The sequence below is a fragment of the Chiloscyllium plagiosum genome, unplaced genomic scaffold, assembly GCF_037043375.1.
Source record: "Chiloscyllium plagiosum isolate Xiang-an unplaced genomic scaffold, Cpla_swu_hap1 HiC_scaffold_39, whole genome shotgun sequence".
Classification (NCBI taxonomy): domain Eukaryota; kingdom Metazoa; phylum Chordata; class Chondrichthyes; order Orectolobiformes; family Hemiscylliidae; genus Chiloscyllium; species Chiloscyllium plagiosum.
In genome coordinates, this window is record NW_028270177.1 from 31,091,461 (window position 1) to 31,115,623 (window position 24,163).

General features: G+C 46.4%; 1 protein-coding gene across 1 annotated transcript; it reads left to right on the forward strand.

Moving 5' to 3' along the window:
• The first annotated feature begins 20,781 nt into the window (after positions 1-20,781).
• On the forward strand, positions 20,782-23,870 carry LOC122545454 (zona pellucida sperm-binding protein 3-like). Its single transcript, XM_087981203.1, has 8 exons — positions 20,782-21,006; positions 22,291-22,406; positions 22,496-22,599; positions 22,691-22,868; positions 22,952-23,078; positions 23,156-23,244; positions 23,332-23,453; positions 23,752-23,870. The coding sequence occupies exons 1-8, from the start codon at positions 20,782-20,784 to the stop codon at positions 23,868-23,870; spliced, it is 1,080 nt and encodes a 359-aa protein (XP_087837329.1).
• The last annotated feature ends 293 nt before the right edge of the window (positions 23,871-24,163 follow it).

The window sequence follows — 24,163 nt, forward strand, 5'->3', positions numbered from 1 at the left end:
TATTGAGTACAGGAGTTGGGAGGTCATGTTGCAGCTGTACAGGACATTGGTTAGGCCACTGTTGGAATATTGCGTGCAATTCTGGTCTCCTTCCTATCGCAAAGATGTTGTGAAACTTGAAAGGGTTCAGAAAAGATTTACAAGGATGTTGCCAGGGTTGGTGAATTTGAGCTATACGGAGAGGTTGAATAGGCTGGGGCTGTTTTCCCTGGAGCGTCAAAGGCTGCGGGGCGACCTTATAGAGGTTTATAAAATCATGAGGGGCATGGATAGGGTAAATAGACAAAGTATTTTCCCTGGGGTGGGGGAGTCCAGAACTAGAAGGCAGAGGTTTAGGGTGAGATGGGAAAGATATAAAGGAGACCCTAGCGACAACGTTTCCACGCTGAGGGTAGTACATGTATGGAGTGAGCTGCCAGAGGAAGTGGTGGAGGCTGGTACAACTACAACATTTAAGAGGCATTTGGATGGGTATATGAATAGGAAGGGTTTGGAGGGATATGGGCTGGGTGCTGGCAGGTGGGACTAGATTGGGTTGGGATATCTGGTCAGCATGGACGGGTTGGACCGAAGGATCTGTTTCCATGCTGTACATCTCTATGATTCTATGTGCAGGTTAAGTTAACTGGCTATGCTAAATGGACCATTGTGTTCAGGGATGATTAGGTTAGGTGCATTAGTCAGGGGTAAATGTAAAGTAAGGGGATGGGTCTGGGTGGCTTACTTTTCAGAGGGTCAGTGTGGACTTGTTGGACTGAATGGCCTGTTTCCACACTGCAGGGAGTCCATGTTAGTTAAACTCCTGATCCCTTGACAATAATGGCTATCACTATCTATCTGTCTGAGGTTCAGTCTTTTGTCTACAGGTGGGTGTAACAAGTGACATAATGGTAGTGTTACTGAGACAGGAATTCAGTGAGTCAGGTTAATCATCTGAGGCTGGGGGCTCAAATCTGATTGTAGTGGCTGATGGACTTTTGTGTTCTCTTTTTTGCAAATATCTAATCTTAGTAATTGTGACTGTGAAACTGATCTTTTAGCATTCACAATTCCCATTAGGGAAGGGAATCTACCATCTTGACCTGGTCTGGCCTAAATGTGACACCAGACCCACAGCAATATCGTTGATTCTGAAATAGCTGAGTAAACCAATCAAATCAAGGGCAATTAGGGACAGGCAACATATCCCAGCCGAGGCAGAGAAGCCACAGGATGTTTAATAGTGAGGGATTGAGCAATGGGAATGTCATGGAGACTGTCATGGTGTGACAGTGAGATTTTCCCTTGTTGGAGACGGTCATTGCCTGACAGTTGTGTGTTCTGAATGTGAATGTTGTTCGGGTCTTGTTGCATTTGAACAGGGACTGTTTCAGTATCTGTGACGTTGTCAATGGGGCTGAACATTGGGCAATCATGAGCAAACATCCCTACTTCTGACATTCTGATGGAGGGAAGGTCTTTGATGGAGCAGTTGACATGGTTGTGTCTAAGAGAGTACCTTGAGGAACTCTGGCAGAGATGTTCTGGGAATGTGGTGATTGAACATTGATAACTAGAACCATCTTTCTTTGTGCAGGACATGACTCCAACCAGCAAAGAGATTTTTCTAATCCCATTGAGCCCAATTTTCTGAGGACTCCTTGGTAAATTGTTCAATTAAATTCTGCCTTAGTCTTAAAACAGTCACCCTCACTTCACCTCTTAATTTCAGCTCTTTTACTCATTTGGACCAAGCTGTACTGAGATCAGGAGCTGGGTAGCCCTGGTGAAACACAGACTGAGCATCAGTGAACAGGTTAGTGTGGAGGACATGTGCCTTGATAACACTGTTGACAAAAGCTTACATCCCTCCACTTGTGATTGAGAGTGGATTGATAGGGGAGGAATTGGCAAGGTTGGATTTATCTCACTTTTTGTCAACAGGACACTACTGGTTAATTATCTCCATTTCCAGATAGATGCTGCAGTTATAGCTGTACTGGAACAGAATGGATAGGGATATGGCATGTTCAGGATCACAGCTCTTTCACCTTATTCCCACAATGTTAGTCAGGGTGCATTGGCTTCACAGTATCCAATATCTGCAGCTGTTTCTCTGTCACGTGGAGTCAATAGTACTGACTGAAGACAGGTATCGGTGATACTGGGGACTACAATGGATTGGCCCTTTGGAGATTACTGGCTGCAGGTTGTTGCAAATGCTTCAGCCTTATCTTTTGTGCTGGGTTCCCCCATCATTGAGGGTGGGGAACTTGTGGAACCTCCTCCCCTTGGCAAATTGGTCCTTGCCTATGAAAATGTCCATCCCCACTAACCCCATTTCCCTGTACATGGCCTACAGCCTTCTAATCCTTTCCTATCCATGGATTTGTCCAAATGCACTTTGAACGTTGTTTATGTACCTGCCTCAACCACCTCTGCTGGCTTCCTATTCCATATGCGGACCTCCCTCTGTGTGAAATCATTGTCCCTCAATTCCCTTTCATTCTCTCCCCTCTAACCTTAAACTGGTGCCCTCTAGTCCTTGACTCCTCCACCCTGGGAAAAAGACTGAGCACATTCATCCCATCCATACCTTTCTTGATATTGTACACTTTCTTACGATTTCAAAAGACCCTCTTGGGAGTCATCTACAGGCCCCCAAACAGTAGTCTGGATGTCGGATGTAAGTTGAATCACTAGCTGAAATTGGCCTGTCGCAAAGATGTCACTGCAGTTGTTATGGGGGATTTTAAGATGCAGGTAGACTGGGAGAATCAGGATGGTATTGGACCTCAAGAAAGAGACTTTGTAGAGTGCCTCAGAGATGGATTCTTCGAGCAGCTGGTGCTGGAGCCGACCAGGGAGAAGGCAATTCTGGATTTGGTATTGTGTAACGAACCAGAATTGGTCAGTGACCTCGAAGTGAAGGAGCCATTGGGAAGTAGTGACCATAATACATTAAGCTTCAATCTGCAATTTGAGAGGGAGAGGGTACAGTCGGAAGTGACAGTACTTCTGCTGAATAAAGGGAACTATGGAGCCATGAGGGAGGAGCTGGCCAAAGTTCAATGTTGCAATACCTTAGCAGGGATGACAGTGGAGGAAACAATGGTGGATATTTCTGTGTATAATGCAGAAGTTGCAGGATCAGTTCATTCCTAAAAGGAAGAAAGATCCCAGGAGGAGGTATGGGCGGCCGTGGCTGACGAGGGAAGTTAAGAAACATATAAAGTTAAAAGAGAAAAAGTATAACATAGCAAAGATAAGTGGGAAAACTGAGGACTGGGAAGCTTTTAAAGAACAACAGAGGATTACGAAGAAGGAAATACGCAGAGGAAAAATGAGGTACGAAGGTAAACTGGCCAATAATATCAAGGAGGATAGTAAAAGCTTTTTTAAGTATGTGCAAGGCAAAAAAATGGTTAGGACTAAAATTGGGCCCTTGAAGACAGAAACAGGGGAATATATTACGGAGAACAAAGAAATGGCAGAAGAATTAAATGGGTACTTCAGATCTGTGTTCACTGGGGAAGACACAAGCAATCTCCCTGAGGTAACAGTGGCTGAAGGACCTGAACTTCAGGGAATTTATATTTGCCAGGATTTGTGTTGAAGAGACTGTTAGGTCTGAAGGTTGATAAGTCTCCAGGGCCTGATGGTCTACATATCGGGGTACTGAAGGAGGTGGCTCAGGAAATCGTAGATGCGTTGGTGATTATTTTCCAGAGTTTGATAGATTCGGGGTCGGTTCCTGAGGATTGGAGGGTGGTTAATGTTATACCACTTTTTAAGAAAGGAGGAAATTATAGACCAGTTAGCCTGGCCTCAGTGGTGGGAAAGATGCTGGAGTCTATTATAAAGCTTGAAATTACGGCACATCTGGATAGTAGTAACAGGATAGGACAGAGTCAGCATGGATTTATGAAGGGGGAATCATGCTTGACTAATCTTCTTGAATTTCTTGAGGATGTAACTCTGAAGATGGACGAGGGAGATCCAGTAGATGTAGTGTCCCTGGACTTCCAGAAAGCTTTTGATAAAGTCGCACACAGGAGGTTAGTGAGCAAAATAAGGGTGCATGGTATTGGGGGCAACGTACTGACTTGGACTGAAAATTAGTTGGCTGATAGGAAACAAAGGGTAGAGATAAACGGCTCCATTTCGGAATGGCAGGCATTGACCAGTGGGGTACCGCAGGGATCCGTGCTGGGACCGCAGCTTTTTACAATATATGTTAACGATATAGAAGATGATATCAGCAATAACATTAGCAAATTTGCTGATGATACAAAGCTGGGTGGCAGGGTGAAATGTGATGAGGATGTTAGGAGATTACAGGGTGAACTGGACAAGTTAGGTGAGTGAGCAGATGCATGGCAGATGCAGTTTAATGTGGATAAATGTATGGTTATCCACTTTGGTGGCAAGAACAGGAAGGCAAATTACTACCTCAATGGAATAAATTTAGGTAAAGGGGCAGTACAGAGAGATCTGGGTGTTCTTGTACACCAGTCAATGAAGGCAAGCATGAAGGTACAGCAAGTAGTGAAGAAGACTAATAACATGCTGGCCTTCATAACAAGAGGAATTGAGTATAGAAGCAAAGAGGTGCTTCTGCAGCTGTATACAGCCCTGGTGAGACCACACCTGGAGTACTGTGTGCAGGTCTGGTCTCCAAATTTGAGGAAAGACATTCTGGCTGTTGAGGGAGTGCAGCGTAGGTTCACGAGGTCAATTCCTGGAATGGCAGGATTACCTTACACTGAAAGACAGAAGCAACTGGGCTTGGAGACCCTTGAGTTGAGGAGACTGAGAGGGGATCCGATTGAGACATATAAGATTATGAAAGGATTGGACACTCTGGCAGCAGGAAACATGTTTCCGCTGATGGGTGAGGGCCGAACCAGAGGACACAGCTTAAAAATACGGGGTAGACGATTTAGGACAGAGATGAGGAGAAACTTCTTCACCCAGAGAGTGGTGGCTGTGTGGAATGCTCTGCCCCAGATGGCAGTGGAGGCCCAGTCTCTGGATTCATTTAAGAAAGAGTTGGATAGAGCTCACAAAGATAGTGGAATCAAGGGTGATGGAGATAAGGCAGGAAGAGGATACTGATTAGGAATGATCAGCCATGGTTATATTGAAAGGCGGTGCAGGCTCGAAGGGCTGAATGGCCTACTGCTGCACCTATTGTCTATTGTCTCACCCCCAGCTCCTTTGCTCTAAAGAAAAAAGTCCGAGCTTGTCCAACCTTTCCCTCCAACTCAGACCCTGAGTCCTGGCAACTTCCTTGTAAATTCCTTCTGCACTCTATCCTGTTTAATAACATCTTTCCTATAGCAAGGTGACCAAAACTGAACATAATATTCTAAGTGCAGTCCTCGTCACCATTCTGTATAACTGCAACATAACTTCCCAACATCTCTACTCAATGCCCTGACTGATGAAGGCCAGTGTGTCAAAACCTGCCGTCACTGCCCTGTCTACCTGTGACTCCACTTTCAGAGAACCATACACCTGAACTCCAAGGTCCCTCTGTTCCACTACACTCCTTATGGCCCAAACATTCATCATGAAACTCCTACCTTGATGTGACTTCCCAATATGTAACACCTCATACTGATCTACATTGAACTCCATTTGCAATTTCTCGGTGCACGTGCTCAGTTGGGAGAAAGTGAGGACTGCAGATGCTGGAGATCAGAGTCGGAAAGTGTGTTGCTGGAAAAGCACAGCTGCTCAGGCAGCACCTGAGGAACAAGAGAGACGACGCTTCAAGCACAAGCTCTTCTTCAGGAATGAGGGGATTCCCTCAAGATGCCTCACAGATAAATGGGATGCGGTGGGGCTGGGAGGAGGGGAATTGAGGAAACTGGTGAAATCGACATGGCCCAATCACATTGGATCATGGTAGCCTCCTTCACTGTCCACTACACCACCAATTTTGGTGTCATCTGCAAACTTACTAACGATACCTCCTATGTTCACATTCAAATCATTTATACAAATGATGAAAAGTAGTGGAACCAGCTTCGATCCTTATGGCACACCACTGGTCACAGACCTCCACTCTGAAAAGCCATCCTCCACCACTACCCTATGTCTTCTACTTTCCAGCCAGTTCTGTATCCAAATCTCTGTATTCTATGAGATCTAACCTTGCTAACCAGTCATCCATGAGGAACCTTGTTGAATGCCTTACTGAAGTTCATATCAATCATGTCCACTACTCTGCCCTCATCAATCCTCTTTGTTACTTCTTCAACAAACTCAATCAAGTACATGAGACATGATTTCCCATGCACAAAGCCATGCTAACTATCCATAATCAGTCTTTGGCTTACCAAATACATGTGAATCCTGTCCCTCAGGATTCCCTCCAACAACTTGCCCACCACTGATGTCAGGCTCACCGGTCTATATTCCCTGGCTTTTCCTTAGCACCTTTCTTAAATCATGACAATGTGTTAGCCAACCTCCAATCTTCCGGCACCTCACCTGCAACTATCAATGATAGAAATATCTCAGTAAGGGGCCCAGCAATCTTTCCCTAGCTTCCCCGAAGTCGAGTGTACACCTTTTATCCACCTTTATCGAGAAACATACAATCCCTACAGAATGGAAACAGGCCATTTGGCCCAACAAGTCCACACTGACCTTCCACAAGATAACCCACCCAGACTCATTCTCCTCCCCTACTCCCCTATTACTCTCCATGTCCCCTCACTAACGCATCTAACTTACACATCCCTGAGGAAAGTTTGCATGGCCAATCCACCGAACCTGCACATCTTTAGACAGTGGCAGGAAACCAGAGAACCCAGAGTAATCCCACACAGACACAAGGACAGTGTGCAAACTCCACACAGGGAGATGCCCGAGACTGGAATCAAACCCCTGTCCCTGGTGTAGTGCTAACCAATGTGCCACCGTGCTGCCCCATCTTCCCTTTTAGAGTGAATGTAAAATTCTCTGAACACCCCACACCTGCATCTACCTATCACCAACCCAGCTGCCTTGCCCCCATCCCCAAGGCATCTATCTATCGCCATCTCAGCTACCTTGCCCCCACCCCTAAACTTCTATTTAGCTCTAAGCCCCCTTTCCCAATCCACAATCCTGATGAAGGGCTTATACCCAAAAACGACTCTCCTGCTCCTCAGATGCTGCATGACCTGCTGTGCTTTTCCAGGGCCACACACTTTGACTGTGACCTCCAGAATCTGCAGTCCTCGCTTTCTCCCTCAACACCATCCCCCAACAAACTCCACCAGAGCAAGGTCAGTGTGGGACGCGATACATGAGCTTCCTCTGCTCATTGTCACTGAACAGACAGCTGTCTCTACACTTTTAAACTAAATGTATAGCTACACTGTCTACATCAAACACTTTCAATACAGGGACATCCTTGAGTTAGAAACAGAGTAAAAGATTCTACTCTTTCCAACTGAAACAAAATCTTCCACTTTTGTTGAAAACTGGAAGGAAAGCTGTCCCCATCAAAGGTTCCCAGGACAGAGACAACATTTGGTGAAATACAAAGTAAAACTGCCTCGAGTCTATGAATTCAAAGGAAAGTGAAAATAAAGCTCTCCCTGCATTGTCCCGATCAAACACTCCCCAGACTGGGACATGACAAGTTAACATACAGAATAAAGCTTCTTCTATATTGACTCTATCAAACACTTACAGGGGGAGGTGTAGTATAAGGTCAATCCCTTTGTTTTATCCAAATCTCACCCTCAGACAATCTCTTCGTGGGTCTCACTGTCAGTCCCTCGGGTGAGGGAGGCAGGACCCAGCAGACACCCTCCTGGATCAATGAGCTATGTTTGATGATTGTATCCATGGGGCCTTCACCATGAGACCTTGTGGAGCTGAATTCAGTCAGGTGACAGCACAGCAGCTCACAGCCACTCCTATTGGTCCAAATGGAATAGGCCCTCCTGGTAATAACTCAATGAGTTCAATCATTGGTGGAAATTGTAGAGATTGGTGCTGGTTGATTGGTTCAATGTTGCTGCTTCTGGTCACATTGGTGTCAGGTGAGCGCAGGTTGTGTGTATAAAAGGAGCTGGTTGGGAGTGTGTGGGGATGGTTGAGTTGTTTGGATCATGGGTGATTTTGTAGTGAGGGGTTTGTTCCCTTTGTTGGTGTTAGTTGGAGCTGTTTGTTGCTCTGAGACATGGCAACAGTTTCTGAGCCAGAGGTTTCCATGGACAATAGTGAGAGCCAGCCCTGTTCCTGAGAGAGTGCCTCCTCATGGGGGTCCCATTGGTTCTAGTTTCCGAATGTCTGAGGTTGGGAGTGTGTCCCCACTGCAGACTGTGATGGTACAGTGTGGAGAGCACAACCTGCTGGTCAGGGCCCAGCTGGATTTATTTGGAACCAGGCACCTGATTAAAGCTGCTGACCTGACCCTGGGGACAGCAGGTTGTCGTCCAACCAGGGTCTACCCTGAGAACCAGACTGTCCTCTTTGACTATGGGCTGCATGAGTGTGGTAGCAGATTGCAGGTAATGGGGGGGGGTTGTTTCAGCTTGCTGGAAGTTTGGGCTGTCAAGGGTTCCTGGCTGAGATTATTGAGAAGGACCATTTTCCTGCTTTCTCAAATTCTCAGACTAGGTTCCTATCCTGGATTGGCCCTGCCTTAACTCTTCTCCTTCTCTAGTCTTCTGTCATTTCACTGGTTTGGAAGCTTCTGGTTATATACATTGAAAACATACATTGTAACAGAACAGTCTGAATTGGGTATGATGTGGTGATTTTTGGATGTTTGGATACTGTGACCTTTCTCCTGAATTGATTTAGTGACTTTCCATAGTCCATCATTGTGTTGTGTAGTTTCTCTATAGAGATGTTATAGGAATGTAAATAACATAGCAGTACAGATTCGTGTGGTGCTGCAAAAGCACAGCAGGTCAGTCAGCATCCGAGGAGCAGGAACATTGACACTTTGGGCAGAAGCCCTTCCTCAGGATAGCAGCATGATGTGTTTAGTTTGAGGGAAAGTATCTTCCATTTCATCAGGTAAATGGACTTGACCTCCTTCCCACGGGGTGGGGGGGGGGGCTATTTATGAATAAACTGACTGCTCTGTACTTGAGGGGTTCCACACTTGGCCTGTCGGTAAAACTGTTTTGATTTCATTCTGGTGACCTATTGTTTTCTCTACTTTTCTCAGCTCTTGGACACAGCATTTCTTGCCTCAGTTTACTGCTAACCTCCAGGTATTGCATCGTAATCTCTCCTCAAACCCAGAGGTTTCCTGATTTAATTAGTAATTAAATGGCCAAAAGATCCTGGCAACCTCCTTCTGTGATAACAATCACCACATCCCTGTTCCCTGAATATTTATTGCAAATACTGTCTGGGAGCCCAACACCCATCCTCCTTTAAACCAACTTTTGCATCAGGAATTCAAATCTGATCTTTGGTATGATGTCAATCTCGTTAAGCTGATCCTAAATGACTAATCCTTGATTTGTGACACATTGCTCTTGAACAGTGGTTTCTCCAGCTCTGGGAATGTAGGGGTGGGGTCGGTGGTTGCTGGTAGGCTCAGGAGGCTGCTTCTATCTCACACCCTGAAAGACTTGTCCCAATGGGATGGTATCATGGTGAACCCTGTGTAGAACCTTCTCATTTGTTAACCTGGTGTCTTTCAGATGACTAGAGATTTCCTGATCTACACCACCCACCTGACCCACAGCCCAAACTATCCTGGATCTGTCATTGTGAGAACCAACGGTGCTGTTGTTTTCATTGAATGTCGTTATTTGAGGTGAGAATCTTTACTCGATTGCCAGTATGATCCCCTGCTGTTGTTGTCTGACACTGTCCTAAAATGGCTGCCCTGTCTCCTTCCCCCAGGAAGGGCAATGTGAGCAGCAATCTCATCAAGCCCACCTGGATCCCATTCAGCTCCACCAGGTCTGGAGAAGGTCATCTGTCATTCTCCCTGCGTCTAATGAATGGTATGTGATGGGTGGCTGGGGAGGGATCTCCTGGTGTCTCTCTCTGGGAGTTGTACCCATTGGCTCCAACCCTGGTCTTGCTGTACTTCAGGTGACTGGCTGACAGAGCGCACTTCCACTGTCTACTCCCTGGGAGACCTCATTCACATTGAGGCATCTGTTTCAATGGCCAACCATGTGCCCCTGAAGCTGTACACTGATCGCTGTGTAGCTACACTGAGCCCAGACAAGGACTCCACCCCGAGATACAGCATCATTGACTACAATGGGTAAGGAGCTCTCTGCTTTCTCCAGCTGCTCCCATCTCAATGGCTTCACTCCATTCACTTCATGGCCCTTTGTCCATCTGCAGTTGCCTCCTGGACAGCAAAGCTGAGGACTCCTTTTCAACCTTTGTGTTGCCGAGAGACGGGCGGGAGCTGGACAAGCTCCGGTTTGACCTGGATGCCTTCCGTTTCTATGGTGATGAGCGATCTTTGGTAAGAGGAAGCTGCTGATGTGCTTCTCCACAATGGGGAGGGAGTCACTAAACACTGACTCATTCTGTGTCCCTCAGATGTTCATCACCTGTTACCTGAGAGTTGCTGCAGTGGATCAGGGAGATTCCAGGAACAAGGCTTGTACTTTCCAGAAGCTGCAGAATATGTAAGTTCCCTCTCCCTGTCCCTCAGGGATGTTGTTGTTGGGAGAGGTGATGCACCATGTGGTTGATGGGCTGTTTCTCTTGTTTAGCTGGACCCCATTGGAGGAGTCAGACAGTGACATTTGTGCCTGTTGCCATGTGGGGAACTGTGGGAGCACAAGAGAGATCCTGATCCCTTTCAGGGGAAGGAGAGACCTTGGTGCTGGACCTGGTAGGACATGACCCTCTAGATGTTGGGGATCTCCCCTCACCCCCCCCCTCCCCTTCCTTGACTGGGATGTTTGATGTTGCAGAGAGTGATGCTGGATTGAAGTGGGAGGGGGAGGCCTCACTTGGCCCCCTGATCATTCTGGATACTGAGCTGACCAACCTGCCAACTCAGCCCCTGACTGAGGGTGACGGAAAGATGCAGGAGAGGTCTCCAAGCGGTGAGTTGGCTGCCTGCTAGTTTCCCTTTCTGTCCCTGTTTTCCCTCAGTAACCATTGGTTTCTCCTTGTTTTGTAGGTGTGGAGTCAGAGCTGGTTGTGTTGGTGGTCCTGACTGTGACAGCTGTCTGTCTGATCTCTGCTTCATTGCTGGCCTTTCTCCTGTACAGGAGACACAAGCAAACACCCATCAACTGGTGATTGGAAAAAGTCAATAAAGCAGTGATTCATGATGTCTTCTCTCTGGAGCTGGTTTGTTTCATCATTCTTGGTTTAAACCATCCCTGGGTACAATCCCTGAGTTGAGCCCCTCCAATCCATGAACTGGATTGCTTGTTCCTCCCAGTGAGTACAGGATTGATGACCACCTTGGAAAGGGGCTTTCCATTCTGATTAAATCACTGTTTGCAGAATGTGCTGGAAGAACTGCTCAGATGTGGCAGTGTCTGAGGGAGGAACAGTTGGTGTTTCCAGTCTGTTCAGATTCTCTTCAGCAGTGTCCAGGTGCGTTCCCAATGTTAACATCTCCTAGTGTGTGGGCAGTCCTGTTGTCAGTGTCCTGTTATCCCTTGGAATACTGAAATCTACAGTATTCAGTTTTCAAACTGATGGGCTGAATGTTATCCTGTCCCTAAACCATCAAACTAAATGTCCGGAAAGGTATCTGCTCAGTCAAATGCTGAGAACCCCATTTGGAATATTGATTACTCTTGTTCTATTCTGAGGTGAATTTGTTTGACTGTGCTCACATCTAGAACAGGGGATGTGGTTTAAGCCATCTAGGACCACCTGCTCTTTAATATTGAAATTTTTCAAGATGTCACCATCTCGTTCCCCATTTTCCATCTTCCATATTGTCCCCCACAGTAAACACTGAACTGTTCTTGCTCCACATGGGAGTACAACATGTTAACAATAGTCATCAATGAAATGGAGGGCAAGATGTGTAATGGTGGCAGTGCAGCTGTGGAAGAGGAACTGTTCTCTGTACCAGACAGAGGCAGGCATAGCTGTGGTCCATTCAGGTGCCCATGGCTACACCTTTGGTCTGACAGTTGGTTCCACCAACCAACCCCACCACCCTGTGGCTGAACACTCCAACTGCCCCTCCTATTCTAAGGACATGCAAGTCCTGGACTGCTTCTGCTACCAAATTCTAGCCACCCACAACTGGGAGGAAGGACACCTCATCTTCCACCTTTAGGATCTTTAGGACCCTCCAACCTGATGAGATCAATGTGGACTTTGCCAGTTCTGATCTCCTGTTTCCCTCCCATCCCAGATCCAACTCTCTAACTCAGCAGTCCTTTCTGAACTGTCCAACATGTCTATCATCTTTCCCACCTATCACCAGCAGCCCCCCACCTTCATCTCCCTGTTGTATTCCCAGCTACCTTTCACCTAGTCACCTCCTCCATGTATCTCTGTTGCCTTGGAGTCTCCTTCCACATTCCTGATGCTGAGCTTATTCTTGAAATGTTGACTCCCCTGTTCCTTAGATGCTGCCTGACTGGCTGTACTTTTCCAGCACCACATGTTTTGACTCTAGACCAGTAGTCATAATGACATAAAGCCTGAGAGGAGGGTAAATAAGTTCCATTTGAAGGCTCCAAAACAACCACTGAAAGCTAACTCTACTAATTCTGGTTCTGAGAGCTGGACTGCACCCGTTCAGGCTGCTGCTTTTATTCCAATTTCTTAAACAAACCCCCAAGGCCCCTCTTGCATTCTTGCTGGCAGCATAGCAGTGCGGTGGTTAGCATGACTGCATCATCGCACCAGGGACTTGGGTTTGATCCCAGCATTGGCCAATGATCTGTGTGGAGTTCTCCCTCCATCTATGTGGGTTTCCTCCCACAATACAACAACTAACAGGAAAGCAGATGAACTCAGGGGTGTGGTTAGGAACATGGGACTGGGATACCATAGCAATTACAGAAACCTGCCTCAGTGATAGACTGGACTGGCAGCTTGAAGTTCCACAATACAAACGTGACAGGAAGGGAGGCAAGAGAGGAGGGGGAGTGATGTTTTTGACGAGGGATATCGTTGCAGCTGTACTCTGGGAGGGTATTCCTGGGAATACATCCAGGGAAGTTGTTTGGGTTGAACTGAGAAATAAGAAAGGGATGATCACCTCATTGGGATTGTATTATAGACACCCCCCCAATAGTCAGAGGGATATTGAGAAACAAACTTGTAAGGAGATCTGAGTTATCTGTAAGAATAATAGGGTAGTTATGGTAGGGGGTTTTAACTTGCCAAACATAGACTGAGACTGTCATAGCGTTAAGGGTTTAGATGGAGAGGAATTTGTGAAGTGTGTACAAGAAAATTTGTTGATTCATTATGTCGATGAACCGACTAGAGAAGTTGTAAAACGTGACTCCTCTTGGGAAATAAGGCAGGGCAGGTGACTGAGGTGTCAGTGGGGGAGCATTTTGGGGCCAGCGACCATAATTCTATTAATTTTTTAATAGTGATGGAAAAGGATAGACCATATCTAAATGTTGAAGTTCTGAATTGGAGAAAGTCCAATTTTGACAGTATTAGGCAAGAACTTTCAAAAGCTGATAGGGGGCTGATGTTTGCAGGTAAAGGGACGGCTGGAAAATGGGAAGCCTTCAGAAATGAGATATCGAGAATCCAGAGAAAGTATATTCCTGTCAGGGTGAAAGGGAAGGCTGGTAGGTGGAGGTAATGCTGGATGACGAAAGAAATTGAGGGTTTGGTTAAGAAAAAGAAGGAAGCATATGTCATGAATAGACAGAATAGATCAATGCATCCTTAGAGTATAAAGGTGGTAGGAATATACTTGAGAGAAATCAGGAGGGCAAAAAGGGGACATGAGCTAGTTTTGGCAAATAGAATTAAGGAGAATCCAAAGGGTTTTTACAAATACATAAAGGACAAAAGGGTAACTAGGGAGAGAACTGGGCCCCTCAAGACTACAGCAAGGCGACCTTTGTGTGGAGCCGCAGGAGATCGGGGAGATACTAAACGAATATTTTGCATCAGTATTTACTGTGGAAAAGGACTTGGATGATATAGAATATAGGGAAATGGATGGTGACATCTTGATAAATGTCCATATTACAGAGGAAGAAGTACTGGAGGTCTTGAAATGGATAAATCACCAGGACCTGATCAGGTGTTCCCCAGAATTTTGTGGGAAGCTAGGGAAGTGATTGCAGGACACCTTGTAACCTCAATAGTCACAGGTGAGTTGCTGGAAGACTGAAGGTTGGCTAACGTGGTGCCACTGTTTAAGAAGGGTGGTAAGGACAAGCCAAGGAACTATAGACCAGTGAGCCTGACATTGGTGGTGGGCAAGTTGTTGGGGGAATCCTAAGGGACAGGACGTGCATGTATTTGGAAAGGCAAGGACTGATTAGGAATAGTCAACATGGCTTTGTGCGTGGGAAATCATATCTCACAAACTTGATTGAGTTTTTTGAAGAAGTAACAAAGAGGATTGATGACAGCAGAGCAGTAGATGTGATTGAGATGGACTTCAGTGAGGTGTTTGACAAGATTCTCCATGGGAGACTGGTTAGCAAAGTTAGATCTCATGGAATACAGGGAGAACTCGCCATTTGGATACAGAACTGGCTCAGAGGTAGAAGACAGAGGGTGGTGGAGGGTTGTTTTTCAGACTGGAGGCCTGTGACCAGTGGAGTGCCACAAGGATCGGTGGTGGGTCCTCTACTTTGTCATTTATATAAATGATTTGAATGTGAGCATGCGAGGTATAGTTAGTAAGTTTGCATATGACACCAAAATTGGAGGTGTAGTGGACAGCAAAGAGGGTTACCTCAGATTACAACGGGATCTTGATCAGATGGGCCAATGGGCTGAGAAGTGGCAGATGGAGTTTAATTCAGATAAATGTGAGGTGATGCATTTTGGCAAAGCAGATTTTAACAGGACTTAGACACTTATTGGTAAGGTCCGAGGGAGTGTTGCTGAACAGAGACCTTGGAGTGCTGGTTCTTAGCTCCTTGAAAGTGGAGTCGTCGGTAGAATAGGATAGTGAAGAAGGCGTTTGGTATGCTTTCCTTTATTGGTCAGAGTATTGAGTACAGGAGTTGGGAGGTCATGTTGCAGCTGTACAGGACATTGGTTAGGCCACTGTTGGAATATTGCGTGCAATTCTAGTCTCCTTCCTACCGCAAAGATGTTGTGAAACTTGAAAGGGTTCAGAAAAGATTTACAAGGATGTTGCCAGCTTTGGTGGATTTGAGCTACAGGCAGAGGCTGAATAGGATGGGACTGTTTTCCCTGGAGCGTCAAAGGCTGAGGGGTGACCTTATAGAAGTTTATAAAATCATGAGGGGTTGGATAGGGTAAATAGACAAAGTCATTTGCCTGGGGTGGGGAGTCCAGAACTAGAAGGCATAGGTTTAGGGTGAGAGGGGAAAGATATAAAGGAGACATGAGCGGCAACTTTTCCACGCAGAGGGTGGTACATGTATGGAATGAGCTGCCAGAGGAAGTGGTGGAGACTGGTACAATTGTAACATTTAAAAGGCATTTGGATGTGTATATGAATAAGAAAGGTTTGGAGGGATATGGGCTGGATGCTGGCAGATGGGACGAGATTGGGTTGGGATATCTGGTCAGCATGGATGAGTTGGACCGAAGGATCTGTTTCCATGCTGTACATCTCTATGATTCTATGTGCAGGTTAAGTTAACTGGCTATGCTAAATGGACCATTGTGTTCAGGGAAGATTAGGTTAGGTGCATTAGTCAGGGGTAAATGTAAAGTAAGGGGATGGGTCTGGGTGGCTTACTTTTCAGAGGGTCAGTATGGACTTGTTGGACTGAATGGCCTGTTTCCACACTGCAGGGATTCCATGTTAATCAAACTCCTGATTCCTTGACACTAATGCCTATCACTGAGCTATCTGTCTTAGGCTCCGGTGTCTGTCTACAGGTGGGTGGAACAAGTGGCATAATGGTAGTGTTCCTGAGACAGGAATTCAGTGAGTCAGGTTAATCATCTGAGGCTGGGGGCTCAAATCTCATTGTAGTCGCTGATGGAATTTTGTGTTCTATCTTTTTTGCAAATATCTACTCTTGGTAATTGTGACTGTGAAACTGATCTTTTATCGATCACAATTCCCATTTGGGAAGGGAATCTACCATCTTGACCTGGTCTGGCCTAAATGTGACTCCAGACCCACAGCCATGTCACTGATTCTGAAATAGCTGAGCAAACCAATCAAATCAAGGGCAATTAGGGACAGGCAACAAATCCCAGCCGAGACAGAGAAGCCACAGGATGTTAATAGTAAGGGATTGAGCAATGGGAATGTCATGGAGACTGTCATGGTGTGATAGTGAGATTTTCCCTTGTTGCAGACAGTCACTGCCTGACAGTTGTGTTGTCTCTGAATGTGAATGTTGTTCAGGTCTTGCTGCATTTGAACAGGGACTGTTTCAGTATCTGTGACGTTGTCAATGGGGCTGAACATTGGGCAATCATGAGCAAACATCCCCACTTCTGACATTCTGATGGAGGGAAGGTCTTTGATGGAGCAGTTGACATGGTTGTGTCTAAGTGAGTACCTTGAGGAACTCTGGCAGAGATGTCCTGGGAATGTGGTGATTGAAATTGATAACTAGAACCATCTTTCTTTGTGCTGGACATGACTCCAACCAGCAAAGAGGTTTTTCTAATCCCACTGAGTCCAATTTTCTGAGGACTCCTTGGTAAATTGTTCAATCAAATTCTGCCTTGGTCTTAAAGCAGTCACCCTCACTTCCCCTCTTAAGTTCAGCTCTTTTACTCACTTGGACCAAGCTGTACTGAGATCAGGAGCTGGGTAGCCCTGGTGGAACACAGACTGAGCATCAGTGAACAGGTTAGTGTGGAGGACATGTGCCTTGATAACACTGTTGACAAAACCTTGCAACACTTCGCTTGTGATTGAGAGTGGATTGATAGGGGAGGAATTGGCAAGGTTGGATTTATCCCACTTTTTGTCAACAGGACACTACTGGTTAATTATCTCCATTTCCAGATAGATGCTGCAGTTGTAGCTGTACTGGAACAGAATGGATAGGGACACGGCACGTTCAGGATCACAGCTCTTTCACCTTATTCCCACAATGTTAGTCAGGGTGCATTGGCTCCACAGTATCCAATATCTGCAGCTGTTTCTCTGTCACGTGGAGTCAATAGTACTGACTGAAGACAGGTATCGGTGATGCTGGGGACTACAATGGATTGGCCCTTTGGAGATTACTGGCTGCAGGTTGTTGCAAATGCTTCAGCCTTATCCTTTGTGCTGGGTTCCCCCATCATTGAGGGTGGGGAAATTGTGGAACCTCCTCCCCTTGGCAAATTGGTCCTTGCCTATGAAAATGTCCATCCCCACTAACCCCATTTCCCTGTACATGGCCCGTAGCCTTCTAATCCTTTCCTATCCATGAATTTGTCTAAATGCACTTTGAACGTTGTTTATGTACCTGCCTCAACCACCTCTGCTGGCTTCTTACTCCATATGCGGACCTCCCTCTGTGTGAAATCATTGCCCCTCAATTCCCTTTCATTCTTTTCCCTCTAACCTTAAACTGGTGCCCTCTAGTCCTTGACTCCTCAACCCTGGGAAAAAGACTGAGCACATTCATCCCATCCATACCTTTCTTGACATGTTACACTTCCATAAGATTCCCATCCCAGGCTCCTTTGCTCTAAAGAAAAAAGTCCGAGCTTGTGCAACCTCTCCCTCCAACTCACACCCTGAGTCCTGGCAACTTCCTTGTAAATTCCTTCTGCACTCTATCCTGTTTAATAACATCTTTCCTACAGCAAGGTGACCAAAACTGAACACAATATTCTAAGTGCAGGCCTCGTCACCATTCTGTATAACTGCAACATAACTTCCCAACGTCTCTACTCAATGCCCTGACTGATGAAGGCCAGTGTGTCAAAACCTGCCGTCACTGCCCTGTCTATTGTGACTCCACTTTCAGAGAACCGTACACCTGAACTCCAAGGTCCCTCTGTTCCACTACACTCCTTCAGGCCTGAACATTTATCATGAAACTCCTACCTTGATGTCACTTCCCATTATGTAACACCTCATACTGATCAACATTGAACTCCAATTGCAATTTCTCAGTGCACGTGCTCAGTTGGGAGTAAGTGAGGACTGCAGATGCTGGAGATCAGAGTCAGAAAGTGTGTTGCTGGAAAGGCACAGCTGCTCAGGCAGCATCTGAGGAACAAGAGAGACGACGCTTCATGCACAAGCTCTTCATCAGAAATGAGGGGATGCCCTCAAGATGCCTGAGAGAAAAATAGGACGTGGTGGGGCTGGGAGGAGGGGAAATGAAGAAACTGGTGAAATCGACATGGCCCAATCACATTGGATCATGGTAACCTCCTCCGCAGTTCACTACACCACCAATTTTGGTGTCATCTGCAAACTTACTAACGATACCTCCTATGTTCACATTCAAATCATTTATACAAATGATGAAAAGTATGGACCCAGCTTCGATCCTTATGGCACACCATTGGTCACAGACCTCCACTCTGAAAAGCAATCCTCCACCACTACCCTATATCTTCTACTTTCCAGCCAGTTCTGTATCCAAATCTCTGTATTCTATGAGATCTAACCTTGCTGACCAGTCATCCATGAGGAACCTTGTTGAATGCCTTACTGAAGTTCATATCAATCATGTCCACTACTCTGCCCTCATCAATCCTCTTTGTTACTTCTTCAACAAACTCAATCAAGTACATGAGACATGATTTCCCACGCACAAAGCCATGCTAGCTATCCATAATCAGACTTTGGCTTACCAAATACATATGAATCCTGTCCCTCAGGATTCCCTCCAACAACTTGCCCACCACTGATGTCAGGCTCACCGGTCTATATTCCCTGGCTTTTCCTTAGCACCTTTCTTAAATCATGACAACGTGTTAGCCAACCTCCAATCTTCCGGCACCTCACCTGCAACTATCAATGATAGAAATCTCTCAGTAAGGGGCCCAGCAATCATTTCCCTCGCTTCTCCGAGGTCGAGGGGACACCTGATTAGCTCCTAGGGATTTATCCATCTTTATCTAGAATCATACAATCTCTACAGAATGGAAACAGGCCATTTGGCCCAACAAGTCCACACTGACCTTCCGAAAGATAACCCAACCAGACTCATTCCCCTCCCCTACTCCTCTCCATGTCCCCTCACTAATGCATCTAACTTACACATCCCTGAGGAAAGTTTGCATGGCCAATCCACCGAACCTGCACATCTTTAGACAGTGGCAGGAAACCAGAGCACCCAGAGTAATCCCACACAGACACAAGGACAGTGTGCAAACTCCACACAGAGAGTCGCCCGAGACTGGAATCAAACCCCTGTCCCTGGTGTAGTGCTTACCAATATGCCACTATGCTGCCCCATCTTCCCTTTTAGAGTGAATATAAAATTCTCTGAACACCCCGCACCTGCATCTACCCATCCCCAAGGCATCTATCTATCGCAATCTGAGCTACCTTGCCCCCACCCCTAACCTTCTATTTATCTCTAAGCCCCCTTTCCCAATCCACAATCATGATGAAGGGCTTATACCCGAAACCGACTCTCCTGCTTCTCAGATGCTGCATGACCTGCTGTGCTTTTCCAGGGCCACACACTTTGACTGTGACCTCCAGAATATGCAGTCCTCACTTTCTCCCTCAACACCATCCCCCAACAAACTCCACCAGAGCAAGGTCAGTGTGGGACACGATACATGAGCTTCCTCTGCTCATTGTCACTGAACAGACAGCTGTCTCTACACCTTTGAACTAAATGTATAGCTACACTGTCTACATCAAACACTTTAACTCAGGGATGTCCCTGGATTGAGAAACAGAGTAAAAGATTCTACTCTTTCCAACTGAAACGAAATCTTCCACTTTTCTTGAAAACTGGAAGGAAAGCTGTCCCCATCAAAGGTTCCCAGGACAGAGACAGCACGTGGTGAAATACAGAGTAAAACTGCCTCGAGTCTATGAATTAAAAGGAAAGTGAAAGTAAAGTTCTCACTGCATTGTCCCGATCAAACACTCCCCAGACTGGGACATGACAAATTTAAATACAGAATAAAGCTTCTTCTATATAGACTCTATCAAACACTGCCAGGGGGAGGTGTAGTATAAGGTCAATCCCTTTGTACTACCAAAACCTCATCCTCAGACAATCTCTACGTGGGTCTCACTGTCAGTTCTCTCGGGTGAGGGGGACAGGACCCAGCAGACACCCTCCTGGATCAATGAGCTATGTTTGATGATTGTATCCATGGGGCCTTCACCATGAGACCTTGTGGAGCTGAATTCAGTCAGGTGACAGCACAGCAGCTCACAGCCATTCCTATTGGTCCAAATGAAATAGGCCCTCCTGGTCATAACTCAATGAGTTCAGTCATTGGTGGAAATTGTAGAGATTGGGGCTGGTTGATTGGTTCAATGTTGCAGCGTCTGGTCTCATTGGTGTCAGGTGAGAGCAGGTTGTGTGTATAAAAGTAGCTGGTTGGGGGTGTGTGGGGATAGTTGTGTTGTTTGTGATCATGGGTGATTGTGTAGTGAGGGGTTTGTTCCCTTTGTTGGTGTTAGTTGGAGCTGTTTGTTGCTCTGAAACATGGCACCAGTTTCTGAGCCAGAGGTTTCCATGGACAATAGTGAGAGCCAGCCCTGTTCCTGAGAGAGTGCCTCCTCATGGGGGTCCCATTGGTTCTAGTTTCCGAATGTCTGAGGTTGGGAGTGTGTCCCCACTGCAGACTGTGATGGTACAGTGTGGAGAGCACAACCTGCTGGTCAGGGCCCAGCTGGATTTATTTGGAACCAGGCACCTCATTAAAGCTGCTGACCTGACCCTGGGGATAGCAGGTTGTCGGCCAACCAGGGTCTACCCTGAGAACCAGACTGTCTTCTTTGACTATGGGCTGCATGAGTGTGGCAGCAGATTGCAGGTAATGGGGGTTGTCTACACTTGCTGGAAGTTTGGGCTGCAGAAGCTTCCTGGCTGAGAGATCGTTGGTCCTTCTCTATATCATTCTCCTGCTTTCTCAAATCCTCAGTCCAGGTTCCTCTCCTGGATTGTCTGTGCCTGAACTGTTCTCTATCTCTAGCCTTGTGCTCCCATTCTCATTGGTTTAGAATCTCCTGATTACAGGGGTTGTTCTGTTACAATGTATGTTTTCAGTATGAAGTACATATCATGTGGTGATATGTGGATGGTGTTTTGATACTATGAACATTCTCCAAATTTGGTTCAGTGACCTTCTGAAGTGTGGTTTTTGACAGTGATTCTTTTCTCAATAGGGAGGTCACAGGAACTAACTCATCACAGCATGGCCTGTGGCTAGTTTGAGGGAAAGTAGTTCCATTCCCATAAGACAAATTGACTTGATTCCCTTCCACTGGGAGCTTTTTATGAATAAATTGACTCTCTCCTCCTTGAGGAGCTCTACATTTTGACCTGTTGGTAAAAGTCATTTTATTTAATACCAGTAAATTGTTGTTTCCTCTACTCTTCTGTCTCCTTGCTATTAATCTCTCGGTATTCTGCTAGCAATCTCTGCTCACAATCTGGAGGTTTCCTGAGAACATCGAGAGTTGATGTCAGAAAGATCCCTGCAGCCTTGTTCCTGTGTTAACAATCACCATTTTTAAAAATTAGATTACTTAGTGTGGAAACAGGCCCTTTGGCCCAACAAGTCCATGTTGAAAGGTGACGCACCCAGACCCATTCCCCTACATTTACCCCTTCACCAAACATTAGGGGCAATTTAGCATGGCCAATTCACCTAACCTGCACACTTTTGGGATTGTGGGAGGACACCCAAGCAGATACAGGGAGAAGGAGCAAACTCAGTTGCCTGAGGTGGGAATTGAACCTGGGTCTCTGGTGCTGTGAGGTAGCAGTGCTAACCACCATGTCCCTCTTCCATCAATATTTATCTCTAACTCTGCCTGGGAGCCCAACGCATCTTTTTAACCAACATTTGCATCAGGAATTCCCATCCTGATATTTGGCATTTTGTAATACATTAAGTTGATCTTAAATGACTAACCCCTGAACTCTTGCACTTGAATATTGGTCTCTCCAGCTTGGTGTGGGAAAGCAGTCTCCTGGCCCTGAGCCTGTCGCGCTCCGTAAAGAATTGTCACAATGGGACGGTGTCATTGTAAACATTGTGTAGATCCTTCTCATTTCAGATCAGCCTCTCATTCTTTAACCTGGTGTCTTACAGATGACTGAAAATTTCCTGGTCTACACAACCCACCTGACCCACATCCCAAACTATCCTGGATCTGTCATTGTGAGAACCAATGGTGCTGTTGTTCCCATTAAATGTCATTATTTGAGGTGAGAATCTTTACTGGATTGTCAATATGATCCCCTGCTGTTGTTGTCTGACACTGACCTAAAATGGCTGCCCTGTCTCCTTCCCCCAGGAAGGGCAATGTGAGCAGCAATCCCATCAAGCCCACCTGGATCCCATTCAGCTCCACCAGGTCTGGAGAAGGGCATCTGTCATTCTCCCTGCGTCTAATGAATGGTATGTGATGGGTGGCTGGGGAGGGATCTCCTGGTGTCTCTCTCTGGGAGTTGTACCCATTGGCTCCAACCCTTGTCTTGCTGTACTTCAGGTGACTGGCTGACAGAGCGCACTTCCACTGTCTACTCCCTGGGAGACCTCATTCACATTGAGGCATCTGTTTCAATGGCCAACCATGTGCCCCTGAAGCTGTACATTGATAGCTGTGTAGCTACACTGAGCCCAGACAAGGACTCCACCCCGAGATACAGCATCATTGACTACAATGGGTAAGGAGCTCTCTGCTTTCTCCAGCTGCTCCCATCTCAATGGCTTCACTCCATTCACTTCATGGCCCTTTGTCCATCTGCAGTTGCCTCCTGGACAGCAAAGCTGAGGACTCCTTTTCAACCTTTGTGTTGCCGAGAGACGGGCGGGAGCTGGACAAGCTCCGGTTTGACCTGGATGCCTTCCGTTTCTATGGAGATGAGCGATCTTTGGTAAGAGGAATCTGGTGATGTGCTTCTCCACAATGGGGAGGGAGTCACTAAACACTGACTTGTTCTGTGTCCCTCAGATGTTCATCACCTGTCACCTGAGAGTTGCTGCAGTGGATCAGGGAGATTCCAGGAACAAGGCTTGTACTTTCCAGAAGCTGCAGAATATGTAAGTTCCCTCTCACTGTCCCTGAGGGATGTTGTTGTTGGGAGAGGTGATGCACCATGTGGTTGATGGGCTGTTTCTCTTGTTTAGCTGGACCCCATTGGAGGAGTCGGACAGTGACATTTGTGCCTGTTGCCATGTGGGGAACTGTGGGAGCACAAGGGAGATCCTGATCCCCTCCAGAAGAAGGAGAGACCTTGGCACTAAAGCTGGTAGGACATTGCCCTCTAGATACTGGGGATCTCCCCTCACCCCATTCCCCACACCCCCTCCCTGACTGTGGTGTTTGATCCTGCAGAGAGTGAAGCTGGATTGAAGTGGGAAGGAGAGGCCTCACTTGGCCCCCTGATCATTCTGGATACTGAGCTGACCAACCTGCCAACTCAGCCTCTGACTGAGGGTGACGGAAGGATGCAGGAGAGGTCTCCAAGTGGTGAGTTGGCTGCCTGCTAGTTTCCCTTTCTGTCCCTGTTTTCCCTCAGTAACCATTGGTTTCTCCTTGTTTTGTAGGTGTGGAGTCAGAGCTGGTTGTGATGGTCCTGACTGTGATAGCTGTCTGTCTGATTTTTGCTTCATTGCTGGCCTTGTTCCTGTACAGGAGACACAAGCAAACACCCATCAACTGGTGATTGAATGAGTCAATAAAGCAGTGATTCATGGTGTCTTCTATCTGGACCTGGTTTGTTTCTGCATCCTTTCTTAGTTTAAACTATCCCTGGGTACAATCCCTGAGTTTAGCCTCCCAGTCCTTGAAGTGAGCTTCCTGAATGATTGGGTTATGGAAGATATTGTTTGCTGTTTCCAGTGAGTAGAGGGGATTGATGACCATCTTGGAAAGGGGCTTTCTATTCTGATTAAATCACTGTTTGCAGAATGTGCTGGTGGAACTGCTCAGATGTGGCAGTGTCTGAGGGAGAAACAG

Excerpts from the sequence above, each read along its gene's own strand:
- LOC122545454 (XM_087981203.1), top strand. The coding sequence starts at position 20,782 with ATGTCTGAGGTTGGGAGTGTGTCCCCACTGCAGACTGTGATGGTACAG. Across the intron at positions 22,407-22,495 it reads ATTAAATGTCATTATTTGAG|GAAGGGCAATGTGAGCAGCA; the intron begins GTGAGAATCTTT and ends TCCTTCCCCCAG. Across the intron at positions 23,245-23,331 it reads TTCCAGAAGCTGCAGAATAT|CTGGACCCCATTGGAGGAGT; the intron begins GTAAGTTCCCTC and ends TCTCTTGTTTAG.